This window comes from Dothidotthia symphoricarpi (assembly GCF_010015815.1).
Source record: "Dothidotthia symphoricarpi CBS 119687 unplaced genomic scaffold P153scaffold_3, whole genome shotgun sequence".
Taxonomy (NCBI): Eukaryota; Fungi; Ascomycota; class Dothideomycetes; order Pleosporales; family Dothidotthiaceae; genus Dothidotthia; species Dothidotthia symphoricarpi.
Window position 1 is genome coordinate 305,170 of NW_022985010.1, and position 23,310 is coordinate 328,479.

The 23,310-nt window shown below is 52.8% G+C and overlaps 12 protein-coding genes across 12 annotated transcripts; 5 read left to right on the forward strand and 7 right to left on the reverse strand.

Moving 5' to 3' along the window:
* Window positions 1-342: 342 nt before the first annotated feature.
* P153DRAFT_282152 (HSF-type DNA-binding domain-containing protein) lies at window positions 343-2,276 on the forward strand (the record flags this gene model as incomplete). Its single annotated transcript, XM_033663179.1, has 6 exons — window positions 343-572; window positions 624-722; window positions 781-848; window positions 903-1,249; window positions 1,300-1,369; window positions 1,423-2,276. The coding sequence occupies 6 exons, from the start codon at window positions 343-345 to the stop codon at window positions 2,274-2,276; spliced, it is 1,668 nt and encodes a 555-aa protein (XP_033527590.1).
* A 329-nt stretch (window positions 2,277-2,605) lies between these two features.
* On the reverse strand, window positions 2,606-4,053 carry P153DRAFT_428238 (uncharacterized protein). The gene is made up of 3 exons (XM_033672710.1): window positions 3,730-4,053; window positions 3,350-3,629; window positions 2,606-3,272 (listed from the first exon to the last, which is right to left on the reverse strand). The coding sequence occupies exons 1-3, from the start codon at window positions 3,767-3,769 to the stop codon at window positions 2,801-2,803; spliced, it is 792 nt and encodes a 263-aa protein (XP_033527591.1). The 5' UTR covers window positions 3,770-4,053; the 3' UTR covers window positions 2,606-2,800.
* A 931-nt stretch (window positions 4,054-4,984) lies between these two features.
* On the reverse strand, window positions 4,985-6,271 carry P153DRAFT_307777 (uncharacterized protein). Its single transcript, XM_033664675.1, has 4 exons — window positions 5,632-6,271; window positions 5,473-5,582; window positions 5,388-5,427; window positions 4,985-5,339 (listed from the first exon to the last, which is right to left on the reverse strand). Exons 1-4 carry the CDS (start codon window positions 5,992-5,994, stop codon window positions 5,067-5,069), a joined length of 786 nt encoding a protein of 261 aa, XP_033527592.1. The 5' UTR covers window positions 5,995-6,271; the 3' UTR covers window positions 4,985-5,066.
* P153DRAFT_363420 (uncharacterized protein) lies at window positions 6,192-7,475 on the forward strand. The gene is made up of 2 exons (XM_033667372.1): window positions 6,192-6,685; window positions 6,757-7,475. The coding sequence occupies exons 1-2, from the start codon at window positions 6,418-6,420 to the stop codon at window positions 7,260-7,262; spliced, it is 774 nt and encodes a 257-aa protein (XP_033527593.1). The 5' UTR covers window positions 6,192-6,417; the 3' UTR covers window positions 7,263-7,475.
* Window positions 7,383-8,143, reverse strand: P153DRAFT_363421 (uncharacterized protein). Its single transcript, XM_033667373.1, has 3 exons — window positions 7,920-8,143; window positions 7,552-7,868; window positions 7,383-7,500 (listed from the first exon to the last, which is right to left on the reverse strand). The coding sequence occupies exons 1-3, from the start codon at window positions 7,990-7,992 to the stop codon at window positions 7,447-7,449; spliced, it is 444 nt and encodes a 147-aa protein (XP_033527594.1). The 5' UTR covers window positions 7,993-8,143; the 3' UTR covers window positions 7,383-7,446.
* A 79-nt stretch (window positions 8,144-8,222) lies between these two features.
* Window positions 8,223-10,344, forward strand: P153DRAFT_363422 (uncharacterized protein). The gene has a single exon (XM_033667374.1). It carries the CDS (start codon window positions 8,354-8,356, stop codon window positions 10,097-10,099), a length of 1,746 nt encoding a protein of 581 aa, XP_033527595.1. The 5' UTR covers window positions 8,223-8,353; the 3' UTR covers window positions 10,100-10,344.
* P153DRAFT_151773 (uncharacterized protein) lies at window positions 10,283-11,082 on the reverse strand. The gene is made up of 2 exons (XM_033662202.1): window positions 10,820-11,082; window positions 10,283-10,747 (listed from the first exon to the last, which is right to left on the reverse strand). Exons 1-2 carry the CDS (start codon window positions 10,941-10,943, stop codon window positions 10,467-10,469), a joined length of 405 nt encoding a protein of 134 aa, XP_033527596.1. The 5' UTR covers window positions 10,944-11,082; the 3' UTR covers window positions 10,283-10,466.
* Window positions 11,083-11,480: 398 nt separating this feature from the next.
* Window positions 11,481-12,915, reverse strand: P153DRAFT_151853 (uncharacterized protein). The gene has a single exon (XM_033662203.1). The coding sequence runs from the start codon at window positions 12,537-12,539 to the stop codon at window positions 11,721-11,723; it is 819 nt and encodes a 272-aa protein (XP_033527597.1). The 5' UTR covers window positions 12,540-12,915; the 3' UTR covers window positions 11,481-11,720.
* A 384-nt stretch (window positions 12,916-13,299) lies between these two features.
* On the reverse strand, window positions 13,300-14,731 carry P153DRAFT_282315 (uncharacterized protein; the record flags this gene model as incomplete). Its single annotated transcript, XM_033663190.1, has 3 exons — window positions 13,300-13,380; window positions 13,432-14,469; window positions 14,522-14,731. 3 exons carry the CDS (start codon window positions 14,729-14,731, stop codon window positions 13,300-13,302), a joined length of 1,329 nt encoding a protein of 442 aa, XP_033527598.1.
* Window positions 14,732-15,173: 442 nt separating this feature from the next.
* P153DRAFT_363424 (uncharacterized protein) lies at window positions 15,174-16,303 on the forward strand. Its single transcript, XM_033667375.1, has one exon. It carries the CDS (start codon window positions 15,477-15,479, stop codon window positions 15,963-15,965), a length of 489 nt encoding a protein of 162 aa, XP_033527599.1. The 5' UTR covers window positions 15,174-15,476; the 3' UTR covers window positions 15,966-16,303.
* A 12-nt stretch (window positions 16,304-16,315) lies between these two features.
* On the reverse strand, window positions 16,316-17,334 carry P153DRAFT_281600 (carbon-nitrogen hydrolase; the record flags this gene model as incomplete). Its single annotated transcript, XM_033663149.1, has 3 exons — window positions 16,316-16,829; window positions 16,906-17,234; window positions 17,290-17,334. The coding sequence occupies 3 exons, from the start codon at window positions 17,332-17,334 to the stop codon at window positions 16,316-16,318; spliced, it is 888 nt and encodes a 295-aa protein (XP_033527600.1).
* A 1,723-nt stretch (window positions 17,335-19,057) lies between these two features.
* On the forward strand, window positions 19,058-22,815 carry P153DRAFT_331742 (DNA repair and recombination protein RAD26; the record flags this gene model as incomplete). The annotated part of the gene is made up of 2 exons (XM_033665479.1): window positions 19,058-19,699; window positions 19,748-22,815. 2 exons carry the CDS (start codon window positions 19,058-19,060, stop codon window positions 22,775-22,777), a joined length of 3,672 nt encoding a protein of 1,223 aa, XP_033527601.1. The 3' UTR covers window positions 22,778-22,815.
* Between the last annotated feature and the right edge of the window lie 495 nt (window positions 22,816-23,310).

Below are 23,310 nucleotides of genomic sequence, written 5' to 3' on the forward strand. Positions count from 1 at the left end.
TCCGCCCTCAAACTCAGTGCGTCCGTACATCGGGACCCTGCATCAACGTCTTCTGCCAGCCGATATTTGTAGAAGCAGTGCCGGGTGCATAGATAGTGGGCAGCATCCGACCGCCAGACTCGCTGCCTCTGCCTCTGCCTCTGCCTCGCCCTCGCCGTCGACTCCTCGCCCTGGCCCTGAACTGACCCTGACGTCGCCCTCGCCATGGCCTCCGTCGCCGAAGCTCGTCGCAGCCCTCGAAGCCCCTTCGCCCCCGACGCGCACAACCCGGCCCTCCACAAGTCGATTCCCATCCTGCCCTCGTCGGGCTCGTCGCTGGCCCCGCCGCGCGAGCGCGATGCCATGGACATTACGCCGTCGGGCGCATCCTCAATGGGCCCGCCCACGCTGAACGGCGCAGTCGCTGATCGGAACGGCACGCTCCCGACCCAGAGTGCCGCCGCCGACAGGGACCGCGACAACGTCTCGCCCACGGGCAACAGCAGCGGCAGTCTGGCGCCCGTCGTGGGCGCTGCCGCCGCCGCCCAGCAGCCCAAGGTCGTCCAGACGGCCTTTATCCACAAGCTGTACAAGTGCGTTGCACCCGCCACTGCCTCTGCACGCCACGGCTAACGCGCGCACAGCATGCTCGAGGACCAGGGCATCCAGCACCTCATCTCGTGGTCGAGCACAAACGAGAGCTTCGTCATGTCGCCCTCGAGCGAATTCTCAAAAGTCCTGTCGTACGTCGACGTGAAGCGCTGCGCGTCTCGAGCACCCCCTGTCTGACACGCCCTGCAGATCCTACTTCAAGCACACCAACATCTCGTCGTTTGTCCGCCAGCTGAACATGTACGGCTTCCACAAAGGTGAGCTTGGATGCGTTTCTGGTCTGCTCCGTCAGTCGTGCTAAGTGTGTGCAGTGAGCGACGTCTTCCACACTGGGTCGCCAGACTCGCCGCTGTGGGAGTTCAAGCACGGCAACGGCAACTTCAAGCGCGGCGATTTGGTCGGCCTGCGCGAGATCAAGCGAAGAGCATCACGACACGCCCTCATCCACAGAGACTCGTTTTCCGCTCCCAAAGTCCCCACCATTCCGTCCGTGGGCCAGACTGTCGAGCCAATGCCAGATCCAGTCGAATCGCGACTCAACGTCCTCGAGCACAACTTCTACGACATGCACACGCGGATGCAGCGTTCAGAAGATACATGTGCCTACCTCAACCAGAAGGCTCTCGTTTTGATGGAGGGGATGGTGCGATGTCACCAGGTACGTCAAGCTCTCGAGATCCCACATCTACCAGCTAACAAACTGTGCAGTGGAACCAAGACCTCACAAACTCCATCATGGCCATGGTGCCAGACCCAGAACATCCAATCCACAAAGATGGTGCGTACAGCCAAGGTTACTATATCTAAGCAGTATGCTGACAGACATGACAGTTGCAATGATGCAGCGCGATATCGGCCGATACACCGAAATGCTCCGTAGTCTCGAGGTCTCCGAAGAGCCCTACTCCGCACGACAATCCCACTTTATGCAGGTCGACAGCAGCAACGGCCCACCTCTTTCTCCACGACAGATGCCTCACGACAGCATCTCAGAATCGCGAAGAGGATCGCTAGCCAACGTCTCCCGTCAAACGCCAATCAAAGCCCCAGTTCCACCCCACCTCGCCATCTCCCCCCGTCGATACGGCTCGATAGGCACAGGGAACTACTCCCCCTCATCGGCCAGAACTCCAGTCGCATACCAGCCCCCACCACCACCGCCTCCTCCCCCGCCAACCATCCAGCACCCAGGCGCAAGCCTAGGAAGCAGCTCATCCCCACCATACAACCTATACAGAAGGCACACCTCAGCAGACATCCGCACCCACGGCTGGCAAGCCCAGCCCCCTCCTCCCCCTCCCGCCCACTCCCCCTACGCATCCGGTCACAACTCCTCCGCCTGGCCCTCCTCCCCACACCGGACACCCATCGGCGGCGGCGGCGACCAGCAGATCCGCGACGCCCTCGAGCAATACCAGCTGCCCCGCGCCCCACGCGGGCAATCCTCCCGCCAAGGCACCCCGCCCTGCATGAACGACAACGGCCCGTCGGGACTGGGCGCGGATAACGGCTGGTCGCTCCCCGGCGCCAGATTCCCCTTCAGAGGTATCGACACCCCCGGCCCGCCGACGAGACGCTCCAGTCTGGCCTCGAATCTGCACTCGCTGCTCAATCCTGCGGAGACTGCAGAGCGCGACGATGAGGATGACTTCGATGATCCGAGGAAGCGGAAGAGGCTGCAGTGATTTGGACGGGTATTTTTTATATATATGTGCCATCTACATCTATTCTGTTGTGTCTGGTTGGCATCTCTCGTTCGTTAGCACCACCTTCTGGATTTCTTACTATATATCCCGCCCGCGTCGTCTTTCTTATGTCGTGGTTGGATACGCTGATCTGCGTTTGCGCTGGGGCGGGATCTTTGGGTTTTCTGTTGTCGCATGTGGCTGGGTAGGCCCATTTGGTTTTGATCTGGCTGGTTCTGAAACATAAAGTTGGACTGGATATGTTAGGATGCATGTTCATCACATAGCAAGACGTAGCAGCTACCATCAAGGAACAAGAAATAGTAAACGGGGTATCATTTATCCATCCATCCATTCGTTTCCGTCATCGACCTATGGCCTGCAACGCTAACCCGAGCGTTGGGATAGTATACACTTTCATTGCCAGACATCCGTGAAAAAAAGATGCCACATATCCTACCGTAGCTTAGTCCCCAGATATTCCCCCAAAAAAATCCCCTGTCATCACCACAGAGGTATGAGGCCTAGATGGCCAAGGCAACAGCCACGACTCCGAGGAAGAGAGTGAAGAGCGACACGCTGGTTTGCCCAGCCATGTTTGTGCCCAGCGCTGTCGATGACTCGGCGGGATCCAGCTGGCGGACAAAGTTCGCAGTCGGAGTACCGTAGGCGCCGTGAGCGGTTGAGTTCGGGTAGAACGGTGTTGGAGCAACGAGGGATGAGTTGCAGATGGAGTTTGAGAAGGACACACCGATGGTCGTGCCGTTTGCGACGGGCAGCGAGAAAGTCGGGTACTGGACGGCAGACGTCTCGGCTGGAATTGAAGACGGGATCGAGGTCTGGATCGTGTACACTGGCTCGTCCTGGGTTGGGACAGGCGTGGGAATGCTGGCCTCGGAGGTTGAGTGGATCTTGCTGACTGTGACTGTCTTGTACTGGGTCGACGTGGAGTGAATCGTGGTAGTCGTCGTCGGCTCAGGTGCAACGGAAGTGTTCCTGTGTGGTCAGCAAGTACCGCTTGGAAGAAGTATTCCATCTGAAAAGAAGAGGGCCAACGGAGAGAGAACACCTACTCGGGAAGCGCAGTGAGCGTAGGAACTGGAGCCACACTGCTCGTAGCGCCCGCCTCGGTGACCGTCGTAGTCGTCGTGATGGTGACATGGACAGTCGAAGGGACCTTTGTCTTCTCAGGGCAGAGATACGTCAGGGTAGTTGCCTCGCCGTGCAGCATAGCAGGGCCAGTGCAGAACGCAGGTAGCTCGGGGCAGACCTCGTCGCGTGGAGCCATTGCAGGAGCAAAGACGGAGTCGCCAAAGCGTCCACCGTTGTTCACAACTTCGGCGGCGGCGCTAGCTTGGTGTGTGTGAGCAATTGGAGTGGAGGAGTCAGAGGACATCCACGCGCGCTGAGTTAAAAGGTGATGGGAAGGAAGCAAGAACCAGGGGCATCTTACCAGCGACCACAACAAGAGTGAGCGTGCGCATGCTGTTCATGATGACAGAAGCGATTGAAGAAGAGCTATAAAGAGAGTGGAGAGCTTGCTGTAAAAGCGAGTGAGATAAGAGAGGTAAGTGAGTGTGTGGAGAACCAAACCGAGTGGAAATAAAATGAGTGTATTGTTGTTCGGTGACAAGAGAGGGAAGGCGAGAGCAAAGAAGAGATAAACGGTAGACGGGTAATTTGAGCAAATTGGCGAGCAAACGTACAGAGGTAAACACAAAATCTCGCTTCACCTCGAGTTCATCAGGGAAAGAGCCAATGGTAGCGAACGCGTTTTGTATGACGGTGAACTGGTGTTTGTGTCACTCACCGTGCGTTGGTGTGCGATGTACCTGGTCTAGTCTGCTCCTGCCCGTTTGGTTTCACTGTGCGGCTAGAGCGTCATGGTCGCGTGTCTGCGCTCATTTTGAAGACCTCGTAGTTGAACATGAGGGAAACTAGGTCGGAAGTGAACCAGAAGGTGAGCTGAGCATATGTGCTTAGATGGAACGTGGACGGGCTGAAGTTCTTCACAAGTACAGTGGCATCATCTCAAAGGAAGAAGATACATGAAGCTGGTAGGGGAACCACGCAGAAAACCCGGTAGGAAAACAATCCAATATGTTGTGGGAGCAGAAATACGAGAACCTGTTTCTTTCTCGAGCAGCAACATTTACAATGGTATGTTGAGGAGGCAGTGGTTCGAATGACTCCAGTAAAGGTTTAGTCACTGCGTGTCTGTGCTACTTCCCGATATACTCAAGGTAAATTTGCAGATATCGTACCGGACCTATCATCAAGATTGTCAGCCTGTCTACGTCGTACCCTCTGTACGTCAGTCATCTTGACTTGACTGGTGATATATAATGACCAACAGATTCAGTAGACATTCCAAATGTTGTTCTACTTTCGTACTCTACACGTCTCTTGTGCAGTTTTGAAAGCTGGAAGTAAGCATCTGTTCTAGCCTACTTTGCAGTGGTCCTGGAAGCCGATCTTGTTCGCTCCGAGGCATTGCCTTGACCTCTTATCCAATTCGTTTGGGCGTACGAGAGGATGTACATTAAGCTTCCTACGAGTATTTATACAGAAAACACAACGCAGCACATACTTGCATATTGAGGTTCCAAACGACTTGAACATCATGGTCGGGGTTTGTCGAGATCTATGGTCAGTTAAACTAGACGTAGAGTACCTGTGTATGTGGAAAAGTCACACGATTCCAATATAGGAGACTACCCATAAATTGAGCTATTTGCCTTCCTCCATGATACTCTGCTACAAGAAATCAGCCAAAGTTCACACAGGTATCTAATCGCCATACAACTCCAACAAGTGATTTAGCATCTTCCTCTGCAACTCTAGAACCTGCTTCTTCGTGATCTTCCCCGCGACTTGACTCCCTTGACCAGTCACCAGTGGCTCCTCATCATCATCATCATCAAGCACCAAGTCAGGTTTAACGCCAAAAAACGGCACGCCTAGCACCTTGAGTGACGAGGTCTGCGATCCAACCATCAGCTTGCTAGCTCGGTACACCTTGGCGTCGTACTGCTCGAGTTCTTCCTGCTCTTTTTCCAGTGTCTAGGAACCATTAGCTTGGCAAGTCAAGAGTTTCAGATGTGGCCGTACACGAATCGGCGCAGTGTCTGCTAAAAGTCCCGGTAGAGATCTACGTCTATTAGTTCAGCACAACTTTTGGCTTCGCACAGCTTACAAGGCAGCTCGAAGCGTTTGCTCGTTCTCGCGCTTGAACTTGTGATCTTCAATAACGCGTGTGCGGCCAGATTCCCAGGAGGCGACGTTTTGCTCTTGGTCCTTCATGAGCTAATGTGTGTTAGTCCCAAGACACGTGAGCCATGATGTGGTGAAGTACCTTGCGGACAGACGCAGCGAAGTTGGGATTATGGGCAGCGATCTTGCTCACGCATCGAAGACCTTGTTTCCACTCTGTGATGGTGGATGGATCGATCAGGGGCGTTGAAGGTGGGCCTTGTGGCCGTGGAGGGTGCTGGAGAGCGGGTCGTCCATGTAAACGCGGATCCGCTGACTGGCGGTAGGCGGTGTTTTGCTCTTGGGGGTATATCTGCGGTGCATCTTGGAAGGCAGCATAGCTCTGAGCAGGGTCGTAGACATGTTGTTGATCCTGGGGAGGCACGTTCGCTGTTTGGGGCAAGCTTGCTAATGTTGCTAGAATCCTCTCTAGATCTGCAAAGTTTTGCCCATTATTTTCTGCCATGGTTGCAGTTGAGTGCGATGAATTTGAGGGTTGAATATGGCAGGTCAAGGAATCGACTGATGGGGTGAGTTATGGCGGTTCATGACGCGTTTGTTGCTTGGTGTCTACGCGTGATGAAGAAGGGAAGGGGGAGGCTAGGTTGGAGGAGCCTGGATGGTGCTTTCCCACTCTTTCTCATATCTCAGTACTTTGGTGCAACCAGACCAGGTTTCCAGAACACTGACATCAATCAAGACAATCTCCAAGTCAAAGTCAAGATATCCAGTCGGAACCACGGTCAGCCTAGTGCCGATGGCGGAAATCTCCGCATGGTCCAAATCCTAGACGTAACTTTTGTCAAATCATCCGACCGCACTCCCGCACCCCTCCCAGCACAGAGCCACCGCCCAGCTCTCCCGCCCACCCACTTCCCCGCCGCCCACAATGTCAAAGTCCCCGAAGGAGTCCACACGCTTCACTGCGACGGGAGTGTGGGCGCACACAAGACCCGGCGGCCGCGCCACGACGCTGCAGTTCGCGGACCCGGCACCCAAGAATGAAACGCCACAGCAGAAAGTCAAGCGGTTGAGGGAGGCGGCGAACCGGGCGAAGATGGCGCAGGTCACAAAGTGGGATTACATGTATCTGTACGGGAGAATGGCTGCGGACGCGGCGCATAGGTTTACGGTTTATGGTCTCATCTTTGCGACGGGTATGTCAAGACGTCAATTGCATATGCTTAGATCTATGACGCAAGCAATTGGAGGTTAACGAATGAGCTAGGCTGCGTCGGCGTTCTTGCCGTCTTCTCAATTGGCGACATGGTCGTCTACAACCGCCGGAAACGCGCAATCTATTTCGCTGAAGAGGAAAAGGCTCAAGCCAGAATCCTCGAAATCGCCCGAACCGCCGTCGTACAAGGGTCCGCCACGCCAGCGCAGGCCGCACTTGTCACAGGTATTGCTGAGGAGGAGGAGCTCATGGAGAAGAAGAAGGCTGAGCGGAAGATACCCTCGAAGCTGCTCTGGTGGCTGCATGGCGACTGGAAGGAAGACAAGGAGATCGAGGCGCAGAGGAAGCTGGCTGTGGAGGATCTCAGGCGGCAAGAGGCAGATGCTAGTCGGAATTCTGGCGTCACTGCTGCGGTGCAGGGTGCGAGGGCAAACACATTACCAACACCCGTGGCCGGGGGTCCGCTTGACCAGGCTGCTGAGAAGGTCGTCCAGAACACAGAGAAGACAAGCAAGGGCTGGCTTGGGTGGATGATGGGCGGATCCAAGAAGGAGTAGGAGAAGACGTCATAAGAGGAGGGGTATTATGTTCGACGTCCGACCTGTACAATGCTGTCTTACTACATGTACGCATCACGGAGTTGGGTGGCACGCTTAGATGGGAGTCGATGATTCCGCTGGGTATTCAAAGTTCATGTTCACAATTGCATATATTTCCATCCATCTATCTGCCCAGACCCCGCTATCGATCTCCTTGCCCAGACACGGGAATATAACTTTGTCGTTCTCTCGATCGCTAGGCCATGTCAGTTTCCTCTCTTTCACATTAAATCCACGATACACGTACCTCTCTCCACTGCTCCACCCACGGCTTCACCGCCGCCCAACTCAGCAGCCCCACCGTTGCAGCAATGAACACAAACACCACAGCCTGGTCCTTGGCCGAGTCTCTTTGGAAACACGCCGTGAACACGTTCTCCTCCTTCTCGCCCGTGCAAAAGCTATAGCCCAGACAGAACTGACGGTTGCAGTCGTTGCATGTCTTCTTCGAGGCACGCTCTTTCAGAGAGAAGGCGTGGGAGGCTGGCTTGGTGGGGACGGGCGCATCGAGGGCGACGATGGTGCTGTTGCCGAAACAAGTGCATTTGCAGAAGGATGTTGGGACTGGGGGTGTTAGTAAATAGGATGGGAAGGGATCTAGGAGAGGGGACATACATGCGGCGAGGGACAGGGAGAGGTACGAGAGGAAGGTTAGGAGGAGGAAGATGTAGGATGGCGGTTTGCGCATCTTGATAGAGCGTGGGTTGGATCTGGCGCTTGAATACAGAAAGACCAGCGCGCAGAGACTCCCAGTTTCAACGAAAGAACAAAACAAGCGCGAATCCGTGGTAGTGTTCTACAATTGGCAAATGTCTCGTTCACATGTCATCCGTCGCAGTTCACGAGGAGGGTTGAGCTTCCTGCACGGACAATCTGCTAGCAAGCACCAGCCAGTCTGCGCTAAGGATTTTCCTTCCCCTCCGCTTTGCGACGTCTGATCTCGCGCACCACATCTGGTCAAACGCCGTACTTTTACCCTCGACCTCGATGACTGCGGGTTTACGCGTCTGAATCCAGCTTCGAGCTTCGTCGTACAGTAGTGCGACTCGATGTCTGCAGCACGAGCGGCTATTCCTACCACAGCGCAACCAGCACCACCAGACGAGAACAAGATCGTCAGACTACACATAGCGCCACTAAGGCCCGATCTGCTCAAAGTCTACCTCGCGCCTTCCGTGCTCCCTCTCGCGAGCAACATCTCCTACCACTCCGTCGAGACTTTCCCAGAGAAAGGATTCGGATACATCGAGCTCCCAGAACCTGAAGCGCAGAAGCTAAAGAAGAAGCTCAACGGCCTAACGCTGAGAGGCTCCAAAGTGCGCATCGAAATGGCCAAGTCGGAGAAGCGCAAAGCTCGTGAGGAGGCCGACGCTGCCAAGGATGTAGCCGAGGCAGAAAGACCTCCAAAGCGCGCGAAGAAGGAGAAGAGGAAGAAGGAGGATGGCGTGCTGGAAGGCGTAGTGCTGCCTGACGACAGAAAGGTCAAGCGCGGGTGGACCGAGCCGCCGTCGAAGAGCAAGAAGGACAGGAAAGAGAAAAAAGACAAGGACAAGGAGAAGGACAAAAACTTCAAGCATGAGCAGAAAAAGTCCAAATACACAAAGGAGCCGGAGCTGTTGTTCAAGGCGAAACTGACTGCTGTCGCTGCTACAGAGGTTGCGCGTAAGGAGAAGAGCAAAGACAAGAAGGAGAAGAAGGAGAAGAGCAAGTCCAAGTCCAAGGAAGTCGTTGTACACGAGTTCGAGAAGAACACGAAGACGCCAAGCTTCATCAAGCAGACGAAGATTTCGACAGAAAAGAAGCCTGCGGTTGAGTACGTGAATGGACAAGGTTGGGTGGACGAGGATGGCAATGTGGTGGAGCCAGAGACTGGGAAGGCGAGGAACAGAAGGGTTTTGGAGTTGGTTGACATGCCTGCTGAACCCGAGCACAAGACGCCTGCGTCGGCGGATTCATCTCTAGCGCTCAATAAGAAGGACAAGAAAGCAAAGAAAGCTACGCCGCCGCCATCGTCATCCGAATCTGAGGCCGACGACTCATCCGTGGTCTCATCCTCAGAGGACGATGAGTCGTCTGAATCTGAAGACGAACAGTCAGAAGCCGAGTCCACAGCATCTTCTCCTGTCCCAACAGCCGACAGCAGCAAGACCTCCAACGCACCCCAGGCCTCGCCACCGTCTGAACAAAAAGAAGTCCACCCCCTAGAAGCTCTCTTCAAGCGACCCAAGCCCTCCTCTGAACCAACATCGACTCCCACCAAGAAACTCGCACCCATCGATACCTCTTTCAGCTTCTTCGACAACAACAACACCACCACCAATGATGACGGTGAGAAAATGGAAGTCGACGGCGACGCAGCCGACAACGCCCCCTCGACGCCCTACACGCAAAAAGACCTCGAATGGCGCGGTCTCCGCAGCGCAGCACCCACCCCCGACACAGCCACAATAGGCCGCCGCTTCTCCTTCGACTGGCGCAAGAACAGTCAAGACGCCGACGAAAACGACGACGATGACGATGACGACGACCTAGCCGACTCGGAGGCAGAGAAACAGCTCTCCCACAACACGAAAGCGAACGCGCACCTCCCCGGCTTGGCGGAGGAGAACGAAGACGACGCACAAGATGGAGCAGATGCGGAGACGGAGGACAAGCCCGAAAGCGAGTTCCGCAAGTGGTTCTGGGAGAATAGGGGGGATATCAATCGCGCGTGGAAGAAGAGGAGACGGGATGCGTTGAAGGCGAAGCGGCTTAGTGAGAATAGGAAGATGGGTGGGGCGCGGAGAGTGGGTTGATTGTGTTGGGGAGTCTGTTGCTGGTTTCAATGCATATTTTGTGTATGTTTATGCTGTGGGGTTATGTTATGTGAAAGCAGCGAGCGGGTTAAAATGGGTATTCGGATCTAAGAGCATGATACGGCAAGGCAAGGCATGACGGCAATCGAGTACGATGTATGCTTCAAGACGAACATGGCGTGCTTGCTGATGTCCGATTACACGGAGAATAGCACCAGTAGTATGAATGAATACACCTAACACTCGCATCTCCTCGCATCTAGGCTTACTATATGCCATCCAAACCCCCCATATTTAACATCCCGTCAATGCTGAACTTCTCCCCTAAACCGCAAAACATCCTCACACCCCCCGACCACAACCCCAGCTACAACAACCGTGCCTGCACCTCCCCTTGCTCCGACACCGCCCGCCCATCCTGCCGTGGATGATGCTGCACCGTGAGATCCGACGGCGGCGGCCCCGTAGGCCTTGATGTCTGCGGGAGGGTAGAGCACAGCATAGGAGCGGAGATCATGCCTTTTTCCGTCGCGGCGATGATTTCGTCAGGGATGACGGGGCGTTGGAAGGGCCGTCTTGGCGTGTGGGTTGTGGGTTGTTGTTGCTGTTGTTGTTGTTGTTGTTGTTGTTGTTGTTGCTGTTGCGGGTCTGTGGGGGGTGGGTTAGTTGGGTAGTTGTGGTGTGATGGCATGGGATGGAATTATGGAAGGGATCACCCACCGAAACTGTGTATGTCCATCCAAGAGCTCGTTTTCTCCCCGCCAGCGCAATGAGAGCTCGAGCTTGTAGACGGAGAAGGAGAGATTGTGTTGTTCATCATGGCTTGGTTTGTGGCGTGATACATCTGTGTGAGGATATTGCTAAAACACAGTCAAGCATCAATTCAAAGACCCAGTGTGAATGATATGACTATCAATTATCGAAAAGCCGAAGTAGGTACACGACGAACGTAGATCTGCGTTTAGGTCAAATCCTGCAAAGGCTTTGACGACTCTTTTCGCGACCTACTCCTCTTTTTATCCTTCCCGCACTGGATACCATGACGTACGCCCAATCCCATTTCGCTCCTTGTTCCCTTATCCCTTCCGCGCGCCGGCACCCCCATCCGACAGATGCCGACGTCGCCCTCGAACCCTGCATAATTCCAACGTTCCTCTTAGCTTAATCGGCAAGTCAAGCCGCCCGATGGGCTGTTTGACATGCGTCAATCGGAGCGAAGTGAGATCTGCACTGGGATGCGCACGTCAAGAAAGATGATTAGCAATACTTGCATCAAAGCCAAGAAAGACTACAGTAGAAAAGGAAAACATGCAACAAAAAGTGCAAAGAGAGCTCCAATCTGTGGAATAAGTAGTACCTAAAGAATTGTTGTCAACCAGATAGGACTAAGCCCTATGTCTTCCATTCGCTAAGCCCTAATCCCGTACCTTATCGAGAGACTGTACCGTGACGCCATCGCTGTATTCGTCTATTGTTGAGAAACCATTGTCTGAACCGTCGATGTGGAGATGCCCAACTCCATGTGCGACTCTATCTTGCATGGTGTGTTCCCTGTAGGTCCCATGTGATATGCCGCGCCTCGGCAGTGGTATGCTTCACCAATTCCGCCTTGACCACTGCCTCATTGAGGAGTGTTGCCAACGACATCGTTCTGCGCTGGCCGTGCGCCGCTCCTACCCCGCTGGTCCTCTGCCTCTTTTGCTTTGATCATGCGCTCCAAGTCGATGATCTTCTGCTTCAGCAGCTCGTTCTCCCTCTTGACTTCCTCCATGTCAGCCCTGTGTTGTGCGACCTCCTCATAGCGTGGCGTCGTGACGTGGCTCGCGCTTCTGGCTGGATCTCTATGCGTCGCGTCACCCGTCGTAGATTGAGAGGAGACGGAGTACCGGTGCGGATAGACACCAGGTGGCATGCCGCTGCGTGAGACGCTCGAGGAGCTGCGGTGGTGGCGTGAGGACGTGGGGTGTGTCGAGCCAGTCATAGGCCCAGTGTGGGCGGTGGATTGATCTGTAGCATCTGCGGTTGAGGAGACTGTCGATGCAACCGAGGCAGTCTGCGTGCGAAGGGCCGAGAGTTCACGCGTCAGCCGGTTGACTACTGCCTCTTGCTCCTTCTCTAACTCGTGATACATCTCTGCTGGTGTCATTGGACGTGGGTGACGCATTGGCACACCCGCGGCGTCTACATATCCGTTCATGCTGGGGCTCAAGGGCGGGAACGGATGTGACTGCTGAGACCCAGACTGCACAGGCGGAAGAGTGCCTCCAGGTGAAGCAAGAGGCAGCGGCGGAGGACTCATGGCGTGTATCAGCGACGCTCGACGCGAGACTGGCGTAGAGCTCTGGCGAGAAGCAGAGCCAGACGCAGGCTGCGTGTTCGAGGGAGCGCTTGTAGGCGTCGGGCGTGGAGACACGGGAAACAAATTAAGGTCGGGAGCCATCTTGTTCTTGCTGAGCAGCACGCACGTTAGTCGACTGGTGTCTGGGTGAAGTAGACCCCGCAGTGGATGCGAGATGGATAATGAAAATATTGCGGTTCTTGTGTCTATTCGCACTTGTAGCCAGATCGCAGAGGTAGTGTTCGCTGTGTCGGTGAAGAGGGCGGTGTTTATGTCAAACGGCGAACAAGGGGATCAACGCGGCAGTAACAACCGATGAGGGGCAGGTGCGTTCACATCTTGATCAATGCTTGCACCGAAAGCGGCGTTACCATTTGGCCCAACTTGCTGTGCTGTTGGGCGAAGCGTTGCTCGGGGGTAGTGGTGGTAGACAAGAAAGCGATCGCATTCGAGAGAAGAGAAGCCCTGGCACGAGTCATAGCATAAAGCATTCATTTCCAGACACGAGATCATGGCCAGAACAAGTCATATATTCACATCTGGACTCGGATTCTTCCGACGACCTGCTTGTCCTCAAATTCCTTCGTGTTGTATTCGTTGGTCCCATGCTTCTAGTCAAGCGTTTCCTTCTCGTCTTACACGTTATCCCACACTCGCAGCAGGTGGCATCAACTGGCCATAACCGTGCTACCAACCACTCTGCGCAGTGTCGCCTGCTCAGTTCCCTGAACCGTTTCCTCGAACTATCAGAGAAGTGCTTTTGAAAACAAAGCCATAAACCACCCAAACTCCAAGCCGCCATGCTCTATCGTGGTATGACCAGAGTGCTGGCACAGGCATGATCCCCGGTTCCGATAACTCCCTAGTACGTGCGTGCCAAGTTACGAAGGTACCAATCTACCAGTCTCCTGCCCACCTTTGCCTCAGAGACATGGATGAGGTCCTGTTTACTGTTAGTGTTCTGGATTTTTCTGTAGCCGTTCGGTGTACTCACTCCTTCCATGGCATAATCGAGGTCGCTGCTGTGAATAATCTCGCCATCTAGCAGTCCACCCTCGGTCCACCTTATCTGCCTGTTCCTCTGCTTGTTGACGAGTAACCAGCACCTGAGCTTCTCTGGCTCAACTTCCAGGAATCCAGCGAGCTTCTTCAAGTCCATGGTGGTGTAGAGCTTAAGGTAACTCTTGACGGTGGGTGACATCATGTTGTTCTTGACCTCGTCCATGAAGATGCGGAGGTGGTGCTCAACAGGGTCTATGTTAACCTCTGGGTTGTCAAAGTCAGGAGGAGTTGGGCTGATGAACTTAGGGCAGGCGGTGCGGAAGAGCTCCTCGAACAACGGCAGAGACTCGGGTCCACCGCGTTGCAACTTATTGAACTGCTCGCCGTACTTCTCGCGGAGAGCGGTGTGGATAGTGTCGTCGAGTCTTGTGGGTTGGAAAGCCACGCAAATGGCAACGAGCGCGTACATCTGATCGTTCTTCTTCGTGATCGAGTCGTACTGGGCGTTCTTCTGGAAGTTCTTGGTCCTGGAGACGTAGACCAGGATATGGCTGAACATGCGGATGGCATCGGAGTATCGTCGCATCATCATGTAAGAGAAACCGACGTAGTAGTACGTCGTGAAGTGAGCGGCCATGACGCGCGCAAACATGGCCTTCTTGTTGAGCTCAATGTCGTCAAGTGTCTTGAGCGCCAGGCTGAAGTCTCCAAGCAGGCAGTGGACGCGGAGAAGACCAATGATGGAGAAGTACCCCAGCATCTTGTACAGTGGCCGCGAGCCGTAGTCTCCAGCGTACAGGTTCGAGTCCTCCCCACGTTTCATGGCTGCTAGCTGCTCACTGATCTGTGACCGCTGGATCAGGGAGTATAGCACGTTGAGCACGCTGTAGCAGCCCCATGTGTTCGGGTTGTCCCGCAGAAGCTGTATCTCCTCCTCGTTGTCGTTCTTCAGGGCGACCTTTTGGCGGTAGCTGCAGAAGCTGTTAAACTGGTAGATGAACTCGTCGATGACATCCCACGCCCAGTAGTACTGCCCCGCTGTGTTAGCCCTATCGCGTGCTTTCCAAGCGGCTCTCCCTTACATTTGGCACCTCGAGATCTACAGGGCCTTCCGAGTTCAGAATGTAGTGGAAGAGGTTGCAGTAGTTGTCGTAACTCGCGAACTTGGTCTCGAGCGTCGCCTGGAATTCGAGAGGCGTTGCCGCGGCCTGCAGTTGCGCGTGGATGTCCTGGCTGCTCGACGGCATCCGGCCCAGATCGTCTCCTCCATCGTACTCGTCAATGTCGCTCATCGTGACCGATTGAATGCTCGACCAGTCGGACTGCGCGGCTTCTGGAAAGGGGTGAAAGAGGGGGGGTGGAGGTGGTGGTGGTGGTAAATCGATGCTCCCCCACCATCTTTTGTCGCACACCAATATTTGCGTGCACACTGTCGACAAACGCTCGGTTCGTTTTATGACCAATGCTCACGCGCGTCTTATCGATAAGCAACGTTGATATATCGACTCTTCCACTTGCTCCTTCTGGGGCTTCGGCCTTTACAGTGATAGACCCCGTGTTATGCACAACTTTGCCGCTGATATCAACTCAGTCTCGTATTCATTTCATAGCCCATTAAGCGCTGGTCAGCCGCACGGCTTACAAAACATGATGGCCACGTGTAGCGCTGCGATCCCTCGCCCAACTCCCTGTAAACAGTCTAGTTTGATGCCTGAATCGTACTTTTCGGGTGATCCACACTCATCCTCTTCTAGCATTGTATCTTTGTGCCTAGAAACTCTGGCGAGCTCCTCCTCCAAGCGGAGCGTGATTCCGGAGTTTCGACCTAGTGCATCACAATGATCGCCTGAGTCAGAGTTATCATTCGTTGGGTCTCCTGTCCGTCCCATAAGTTGAAGTCGGAAGGCCTTCCATGAGGCTTCTAGAAAATAGTTGCCAAACCTTTCACATCAATCTTGATTCTTTTTCAGTTTCCCTTCGCATATCAGTCGGTCCTGACCCCCCCTCTACGACGCTCTGCAAAATCCCTAGCTTGTCATGGGTTATTCCGTCATCATCTTCGTTACCAGAAGCTCGGCCTTATCCTCCGAGCAGTTCAAAGACTACTACGAGAACCAACATATCCCATTAGCCAGGTCTTTGGTCGGCGCCTGCAACTGGCCTATTAAATTCACCCGCCGCTATCTTGCTCGCATATATCGACAAGGCTTCGGAGGACCAGCAAATCCCGATCACCCTCTTCTGACACTGAGAGGCGCCATGCCCGATCTTGACTGCGATTGCGTCGCTGAGTTGATCTTCGAAAACGAAAAGATTTTTCAGAGATTCTATGCAAAACTTTATGAGAAAGACAACGCCGCGAAGCTGGCCGCAGACGAAAGCCGATTTTTGGAAGTGAGGCTGACAAAAGCTGTGGTTATTGGGGAGACGATCACCGATGAGAATGGAGTTACCACGAGCGAGACAACCTTGATGACGAGGAGCGACATGGAAGATAGCGACACTAGCACTAGTGACATGAGTTGAGCTCGAGGAAGATATGCAAAGTGTCACGGGAAGGTCAGCGTAAGGGTGTTGGTGGCTGGCTGTCGACGTTCAAGTGTTGTGAGATTTTGATTATGGTGTTTGGAATTGACTCATGGCGTCATGGGTTATACCCTTGCAATGGGGTTCCAGGCCCTGATTCCACGGTTTTGGAGTTTCGAGGTATACCGACCGTAGTGTGGATGGTCTTTTTCGGATATGTTCAGGGCGTTGTCAAGTGTTGAATGATCTGTTGTTTGATGACTGGGTAGGACATATGGTATTGAGTACACCTGTAGCAAAACATATACGATTGGGGTATAAAACCAACCCCATTTAGCCTGATAAGTTCTTCACAACCTCTCTTTGGTCTTTGAATGTCTGTAATCGTAATGCCAGTCATCCCTCGCGATGTCGCTCCTAACCTTGTAGTTGTCCTCCGCGTCTTCCAAAATCTGCATATCAACATCAACAACGCTCATTCCCTCCGCACTTCCACCCAACTTGGTCAGTGCCCCTACAAACGGTACCGTGACTTGCGAGAGCCCCGCATACCCTCGCCCAGGAGGTCCTCCTGCGTTAGCAAACACAATGGCGCAAGTATTCTCAAACGCGCGAGCTGTGAGCATGGAATCCAAGAAGAGTGCTTCTGCCGAAGGATTGAGTTTCAACCCAGCTTCATTGCAGTCGTTGAGCGACCAGAACGTCGGAATAATGATGATCTTTGCGCCTTGCGCAATGAGTTCTCGAAACGCCTCGGGGAAGGCGAGGTCCCAGCAGATCAACAAGCCGACCTTGCCGATTGGGGTATCGAAGACTTCGTGCATGTCTTGTCCTGAACTAGTCAGGTGGTCTCTCTCTGGACCCCTGTGTCATGCAACTATTAACCTTTACATGTTCGAGTAATGAAGCTAGTACAACGTAGGGGAAACGAATAACATACCACAGGTTCTTCTTGACATACTTTCCTACAATTTCCCCTTTGTTATCGATGAAATAGCACACATTCAGCAGCCTGTCCTCTTCCTTCTGTTCCTCGCGGTGGCTTTCCACAATCGTTCCAGGTACAATGCAGATGCCACACTCTTTCGCCAAATCCTGATATTTCTTCAAATACACTCCCCACTGGTCGCAAAGCCCCACAAAGGCTGGATCTTTGGGTTTCCAATTCGTCAAGTGATACTCGGGCAGAACCGCAATCTCGGCACCCTGAGCGGCTGCGGATCGAATAAAGTTTGCTGCTTTCTCGAAGTTGTGTTCGAGTTGCATTGGCTGGTGATGTAAGTGGGTCGTCATCAACATCACCCCAGCGCATTGACAGGCGTACTTTTGGATAGAGTTGGATTACTGCAATCTTGACTGTTGGCGCCATGTCGAGCGAGAATATCGTGAAACTGGCAAAATCGATGTATAGTGGTGGCTTGCAGAAGGTTTGTTGTGCATGTGGGCCCGTTTCACGTCTTGCGTTGATCCACGCTAGAACACGATTGGATGCAGGATAACATGTTCCATTGACTTGCCATGACCATGTCCAACCTAGCTTTTTTAGATACACAGCGCGCTACTTTCGAAGCCCACTTATCTGTTCAATAATCTTCTTAGCTTATGCATTGGGTTTGTTCTAGGTTCCTAGAGATCCGCGAGTAGCCATTGTGATTCACAAAACATCAGACAAGTTCGCTAAACGCGGCAATCCAAATTCTATGTCAATAAAACCTCCCATCGGAGTGGAACCATGCCCCCAGTGACACTACTCGAAGGAGGGTCAAGGATGAGCGTTGCCACCACTTCCTCAAGCACTGATTTGTTCCTTGAATCAGTGCCCCTGGGAAGAAATTCTTGACATCCAAGTGCCTCGTAGAACAACTAAAGCTTGAGCAACAGATACAGACTATTTGTGAATCACGGTCTAGACGTGTTTTTTATCGTAAGCCCACTGTCTATGGAAGTAAGCCGGGGGCTGAGTATTAGACTATGTTAGTGCGGAGTAGAAAATATGCTAAGTTGTGGTGACCGAAAAACTACACGGCAATTCAACCGTATACCCTACAGTGTTTCATTATAAGCGTTTCTGATGTGCCTATGCAGCTGGTCTTGACGAGCAAAGGGTCTATCGCTTGACCCATGGTAGTAAACAGTGAGTTCGTACTGGTATTTTGGCGTCTATACGTTCATATGAGTTGATGTAGAGATAGCTTCGGAGTCATTTAGTATTACCAATATTTGCCTGACAATCTTGGTTGCCTCTCCAGATTGGATTTTCACCGGGCAGGCCAGACGCGGTTCTCCAATGTGTCGATCTGCTCAGACGAGATTGGCTGCTTACGCCAGTTATCAGGACTTATATGTTAGCGTTGAGATTGACGCTCCCAACCACCGGTCGTCTTGAGGCGATACATGTTATGGTCTACAATCTGCACTATACGTATCTACTCGCGAAACTTGTTGATTTGACTGAGGCCAAGGAGTGTCAACAGACTCTCACGTGTAGTGACCGTCAGTACGGACAGGGTTGGCGAATTGACAATATGTCTTAAACGATATATATTCTGAAGTCTTCGATGATCGGTGCAGGTGCCTGACAGGAGCTCAAGACTGGCTCTTGATCAAGTGGAAGGAAGCTGCGTTCTTCTTAGCACACATACGCAAGAAAACTAATGGGGAAGATGAAAAAAACACAGTAGGTCATGCAAAGCTCCAAGGTAATTAAGATTTACACTACGATTATATTCATGTTCAGATGTTGACCACGGAGGTTAGGAGCGGTAACACGTGATTACGAGACATGGCCTGTGCATGCTTCTCTAGCGCGTCAATGACGTTGACGAGTGAAAGTGTCATCCACCGCCGCGGCTCTTTGCTGCCTAGGATATGCCGCGATCCAAACGCTCGTTTCAACCATTTTCTTTGATTTTACTGTCCTTCAATGATTGTGACGATTGCATGAAGTGCGCGTTGTCCTCTGTGCTCTACCCTCCTTCCGTCCCTACATTACTTCCTCAAGCGCAACTTTCCTCGATACCCCCAACGCTATAGCTCGGCACACGGAGACAGAAACACTCTTTTCTTCCCGCGTCTTAATCATCATAACAAGCATGGCCACGCCAGAGGCTGATACCGCGTCAACCATGGCGCCTGCAATCACTACCACTCACGCAGAGGGTTCAAGCGTGGCAAAATCGCACGATACAATGGAAGACCTTGTCGTGAAAGACCAAGACGAAGAATTGCCGTCGGATGCTGACGAAGAAACACGCCTAAAATTCCTTACTACTGGTACTAGAGCGCAGGACGATTTGGAACGAGATATTGGGCGCCAGGCAGACCAGTTGCTTACCGAGCAAGCCGATGCGCGCGACAAGAAACGTATAGAAAAGGCAGAGACGGAGGCAAAACGCGCAGAAGGGGCTATACAGAAACTACGCAACCGTCTGGCGTTACCTGCTATTGAATCGCAGAAAGCGAAAATGCGCGGAGAGATTGCTATGCACCAGAGCAAGATAGATGACTTAGACAAAGAGATGGACGCCATACAGCAGCGTATCAACGACCGACACAATGCACCGGATGGTGAGGAAGCTGACCAGGATGGCGTCAATGGACCCTTACCAAACGAGAGCCGGCGAGATTTCCTGATACGAACGGGCAAGATCACACCCTTCTCTAAGCTGGCTCAGGACCAGTCTTCTTTGGGAACATTGGGAGAAGTGATGCAAGATGCTGAAGTTGAGGATATGGTAGAAGAGGCTGCTAATGGCCCAACTTCACATCGTAATCTTATGAAGCCTGGGTTTCAAGATGCTGAGTCTGGTTCGGAAGTTTCTAGTCACGAGTCCACAACTCGATCAAGGAAACGACGAAAGATCACTCCGGCCAGTGATGCGATGATGTCACGCGAATCAAGTGCTGCTCCAGAGAATAATGATGGCGAGCCTGATGATGCTTTTGAACCTGGCATGACAGATCGTCAGCTTGCCACCTCTGATGACTCCGAGGCTTTCTCAGAAGATGCTATGGAGGACGATGATTACGAAGAGGAAGCCACAAGCAATAAGCGTAGAGCTGGTAGCAAGAAGAAAAAGACGGCCAAAACTGTTCACACAGAAGAAGTCGTAGAAGAGGACTTGGCTGGTGTGGATGATGGTAACGAGAGGGTATATCGGAAGCGTATAGATACGTGGACGAAGGATCGCGCAGCCGCGAGGAGGCGGACAAAGGAGAAGAACGGCGAATCCGTTACCGAGGAGGAAGGAGAAGAAGAGTCTTATCTGCCGCACCCTACTGAAGCCGATACTGAATTCGACGGTGGCTTCCGTATCCCAGGTGACATCTATCCAGCGCTGTTTGACTATCAAAAGACGGGTGTGCAGTGGCTTTGGGAGTTGTACTCTCAGAACGTCGGTGGTATTATTGGCGATGAGATGGGCCTAGGTAAGACGATCCAGGCCATTTCCTTCGTTGCTGGCCTGCACTACTCAAAACTTCTCACCAAGCCCGTTATTGTGGTGTGCCCAGCAACTGTTATGAAGCAGTGGGTCAACGAGTTTCATCGCTGGTGGCCGGCTCTCCGCGTTTCGATTCTACATACGTCTGGCAGCGGTATGCTGGACACTCGACGAGAGGACCGTTTGGAACGAGAAATGGAACTCAAAAGCTATGGTGACTATGACAAAACCTTGACTGGTGCTGGTAAGTCGGCTAAGAAGATTCTTGAGAAAGTCAAGCGAGACGGTCATGTTCTTGTTACTACCTACTCTGGTCTTCAGACGTACTCCGAGTTTCTGATCCCAACTGAATGGGAGTGTGCTATCTTGGACGAAGGTCACAAGATTCGAAACCCAAACACGTCTATCACAATTCATTCCAAAGAGCTTCGAACACCGAATCGCATCATTCTGTCCGGAACGCCAATGCAGAACAACCTCACTGAGCTCTGGTCGCTATTCGACTTCGTTTTTCCCATGCGGCTCGGTACTCTTGTCAACTTCCGGAACCAATTTGAGTTCCCCATCAAGCGTGGTGGATATGCGAACGCTTCCAACCTCGAGTTCGAAACAGCAGTACGATGCGCAGAAACTCTCAAGGACGCAGTCAGTCCTTACTTGCTTCAACGCTTCAAAGTCGACGTAGCAACCGATCTTCCGCAGAAGAAAGAGCAGGTACTGTTCTGCAAGTTGACACGGCAGCAGCGCCAAGCATATGAGGGTTTCTTGCAGTCTGAAGACATGAAGTCGATTGCAAATGGCAAGCGACAGATGCTGTTTGGTGTGGATTATCTGCGCAAAATTTGCAACCATCCTGATTTGACCGAACACAAGACGCTTTCCAAAGACCCAAGCTATGATTACGGCGCGCCCAACAAATCAGGCAAAATGCAAGTCGTAAAAGAGTTGTTATCACTGTGGACGAAAGGTGGACATAAAACATTGCTCTTCGCTCAGCATCGCATCATGCTTGATATCCTCCAGAGATTTCTCAATAGTCTGCCTGATATCAATTATCGTCGCATGGATGGTGAGACGCCCATCAAGAATCGACAAGATCTTGTAGATGAGTTCAACAAGGATCCTGATCTTCACGTCTTCCTTCTCACTACGAAAGTTGGAGGTCTCGGGGTCAATCTCACGGGCGCTAACCGTGTCATCATCTACGATCCTGACTGGAACCCGTCGACCGACATCCAAGCGCGAGAGCGCTCATGGCGGCTCGGGCAAAAACGAGAGGTAGAGATTTACCGCCTCATGTCAGCTGGTACTATCGAAGAGAAGATCTATCATCGTCAGATTTTCAAGCAGTTTTTGACAAACAAAGTCTTGAAGGATCCAAAGCAACGACAAACATTCCAAATGAGCGATCTGCACGATCTATTCACACTAGGCGGCGAGCAAGCAGACGGCGAGACAGAAACTGGTAACATGTTCCGTGGGTCCGAAGTCAAATTTGATCAAAATGGCGAGACGGAAACCCCAACCTCAGACGCCACAGCATCTAAAGACCTTGCTGCAATGGTAGGCATCGACCGTGCCGTAGCATTCCAAGCACCTCCCTCGGAAACAGAAGACCACACCCAGCAAGACGGCACAGCTACGGATGGGGACGCCCCTGCAGACTCCTCCCGCCTCATGTCCACCATCTTTGCAAGAACAGGCGTTCACTCCGTCCTCGAACACGACGCAATCGTAAACTCCACAGCAAACGGCCGCAAGCGCAAAATCCAAGCTGACCCAGCTTTCGTTCAACGCGAAGCGAAGCGACAAGCCGCCATGGCAGCCGAGCAGCTACGAAAGAGCATGGAAGAAGCGCGCCTAGTCCCCGCCGGCGTCCCAACATGGACAGGCACGTTCGGCGAAGCCGGACGGCCCGACACTCGACCCACACCAGCATCCTCCCGCGGCGGGCGAGGAGGCCGCGGAGGCGGCGGTCTGGGACGTGGTGCCCCATCATCAACGTCGATTCTCAGTAACCTTGCAGCGCGTCAAGGCCGTACACTTGCTCCATCTGCAACGCCGACTTCGACATCTGCCTCCTCGTCCCGCGCTTCCACGCCCGTATCAGCGTCGTCGTCGACTTTCCGTGGCCGCCGCATGCTGGAAATGATCCGCGACTTTATGATGACGCATGGCGGGGCTGTGCCCACGCGTATGCTGGTCGATCACTTTGATCATTATTGTCGTGCGGCGCCGGGGAGAAGCGAGGAGTTCAAGGAGATGCTCAAGGCGATTGCGACGCTGGAGAAGAATGGGTCGGCGCAGAGGGGAAGGTGGGTGTTGAAGGATGAGTGGAGGACACCCAGGGCTGGTGGTGGGAGGGGATGAGCGGAGTTTTTTTTTGTTATCCTATGCGTTGTGGTAATGATTCTTGGAAGATGGCAACATTTTTTTTACATATAAGTTAGAGCTCGGTTCGACTTCCTTGAGGGATACCACTGATTGAGTATTTGCCAAGTGCTGGCAAATTTTATCGCATTTTCTAGATCAATATCGCACGCTCGAATTGATGATAGACAATTTTTTTGGTGTATGCGATCTCTCTCATTGACAGACGCTACATCGACATCATGACACCAAGACTGAGCAGTCTTTCCTTCCACACCAAGAGTGTTACCCCTTGCCTCGAGCTCACCACCTGAAAACCTTTTGAAAGTATTAAGATGCGTACATGTCCAATTGATGCAAATTTCCCCTTCCCTTCTAAGTTGATAAAACGCCAAAACACCAAACCCACAGATGATCCCAAAATGACTGTGAAATGCGTTCCATGCAACATGCTGATGAGCCCACGGCGCTGTGATCCGGTTTAAATGACGTAAGGAGCGGAATATATAGACAGATTTGAAGCGTAAGGAGTG

Coding starts and splice junctions, on each gene's coding strand:
- P153DRAFT_428238 (XM_033672710.1), bottom strand. CDS start 3,769: ATGAACAGCATGCGCACGCTCACTCTTGTTGTGGTCGCTG. Junction 3,630..3,729: donor CACTCTTGTTGTGGTCGCTG/GTAAGATGCCCC, acceptor ACACACACCAAG/CTAGCGCCGCCGCCGAAGTT. Junction 3,273..3,349: donor ACGCTCACTGCGCTTCCCGA/GTAGGTGTTCTC, acceptor CTGACCACACAG/GAACACTTCCGTTGCACCTG.
- P153DRAFT_307777 (XM_033664675.1), bottom strand. CDS start 5,994: ATGGCAGAAAATAATGGGCAAAACTTTGCAGATCTAGAGAGGATTCTA. Junction 5,583..5,631: donor TCGCTGCGTCTGTCCGCAAG/GTACTTCACCAC, acceptor AACACACATTAG/CTCATGAAGGACCAAGAGCA. Junction 5,428..5,472: donor CAAACGCTTCGAGCTGCCTT/GTAAGCTGTGCG, acceptor TAATAGACGTAG/ATCTCTACCGGGACTTTTAG.
- P153DRAFT_363420 (XM_033667372.1), top strand. CDS start 6,418: ATGTCAAAGTCCCCGAAGGAGTCCACACGCTTCACTGCGACGGGAGTG. Junction 6,686..6,756: donor TGGTCTCATCTTTGCGACGG/GTATGTCAAGAC, acceptor CGAATGAGCTAG/GCTGCGTCGGCGTTCTTGCC.
- P153DRAFT_363421 (XM_033667373.1), bottom strand. CDS start 7,992: ATGCGCAAACCGCCATCCTACATCTTCCTCCTCCTAACCTTCCTCTCG. Junction 7,869..7,919: donor CTCCCTGTCCCTCGCCGCAT/GTATGTCCCCTC, acceptor TAACACCCCCAG/TCCCAACATCCTTCTGCAAA. Junction 7,501..7,551: donor GGGTGGAGCAGTGGAGAGAG/GTACGTGTATCG, acceptor GACATGGCCTAG/CGATCGAGAGAACGACAAAG.
- P153DRAFT_363422 (XM_033667374.1), top strand. CDS start 8,354: ATGTCTGCAGCACGAGCGGCTATTCCTACCACAGCGCAACCAGCACCA.
- P153DRAFT_151773 (XM_033662202.1), bottom strand. CDS start 10,943: ATGTATCACGCCACAAACCAAGCCATGATGAACAACACAATCTCTCCT. Junction 10,748..10,819: donor GATGGACATACACAGTTTCG/GTGGGTGATCCC, acceptor CACCCCCCACAG/ACCCGCAACAGCAACAACAA.
- P153DRAFT_151853 (XM_033662203.1), bottom strand. CDS start 12,539: ATGGCTCCCGACCTTAATTTGTTTCCCGTGTCTCCACGCCCGACGCCT.
- P153DRAFT_363424 (XM_033667375.1), top strand. CDS start 15,477: ATGGGTTATTCCGTCATCATCTTCGTTACCAGAAGCTCGGCCTTATCC.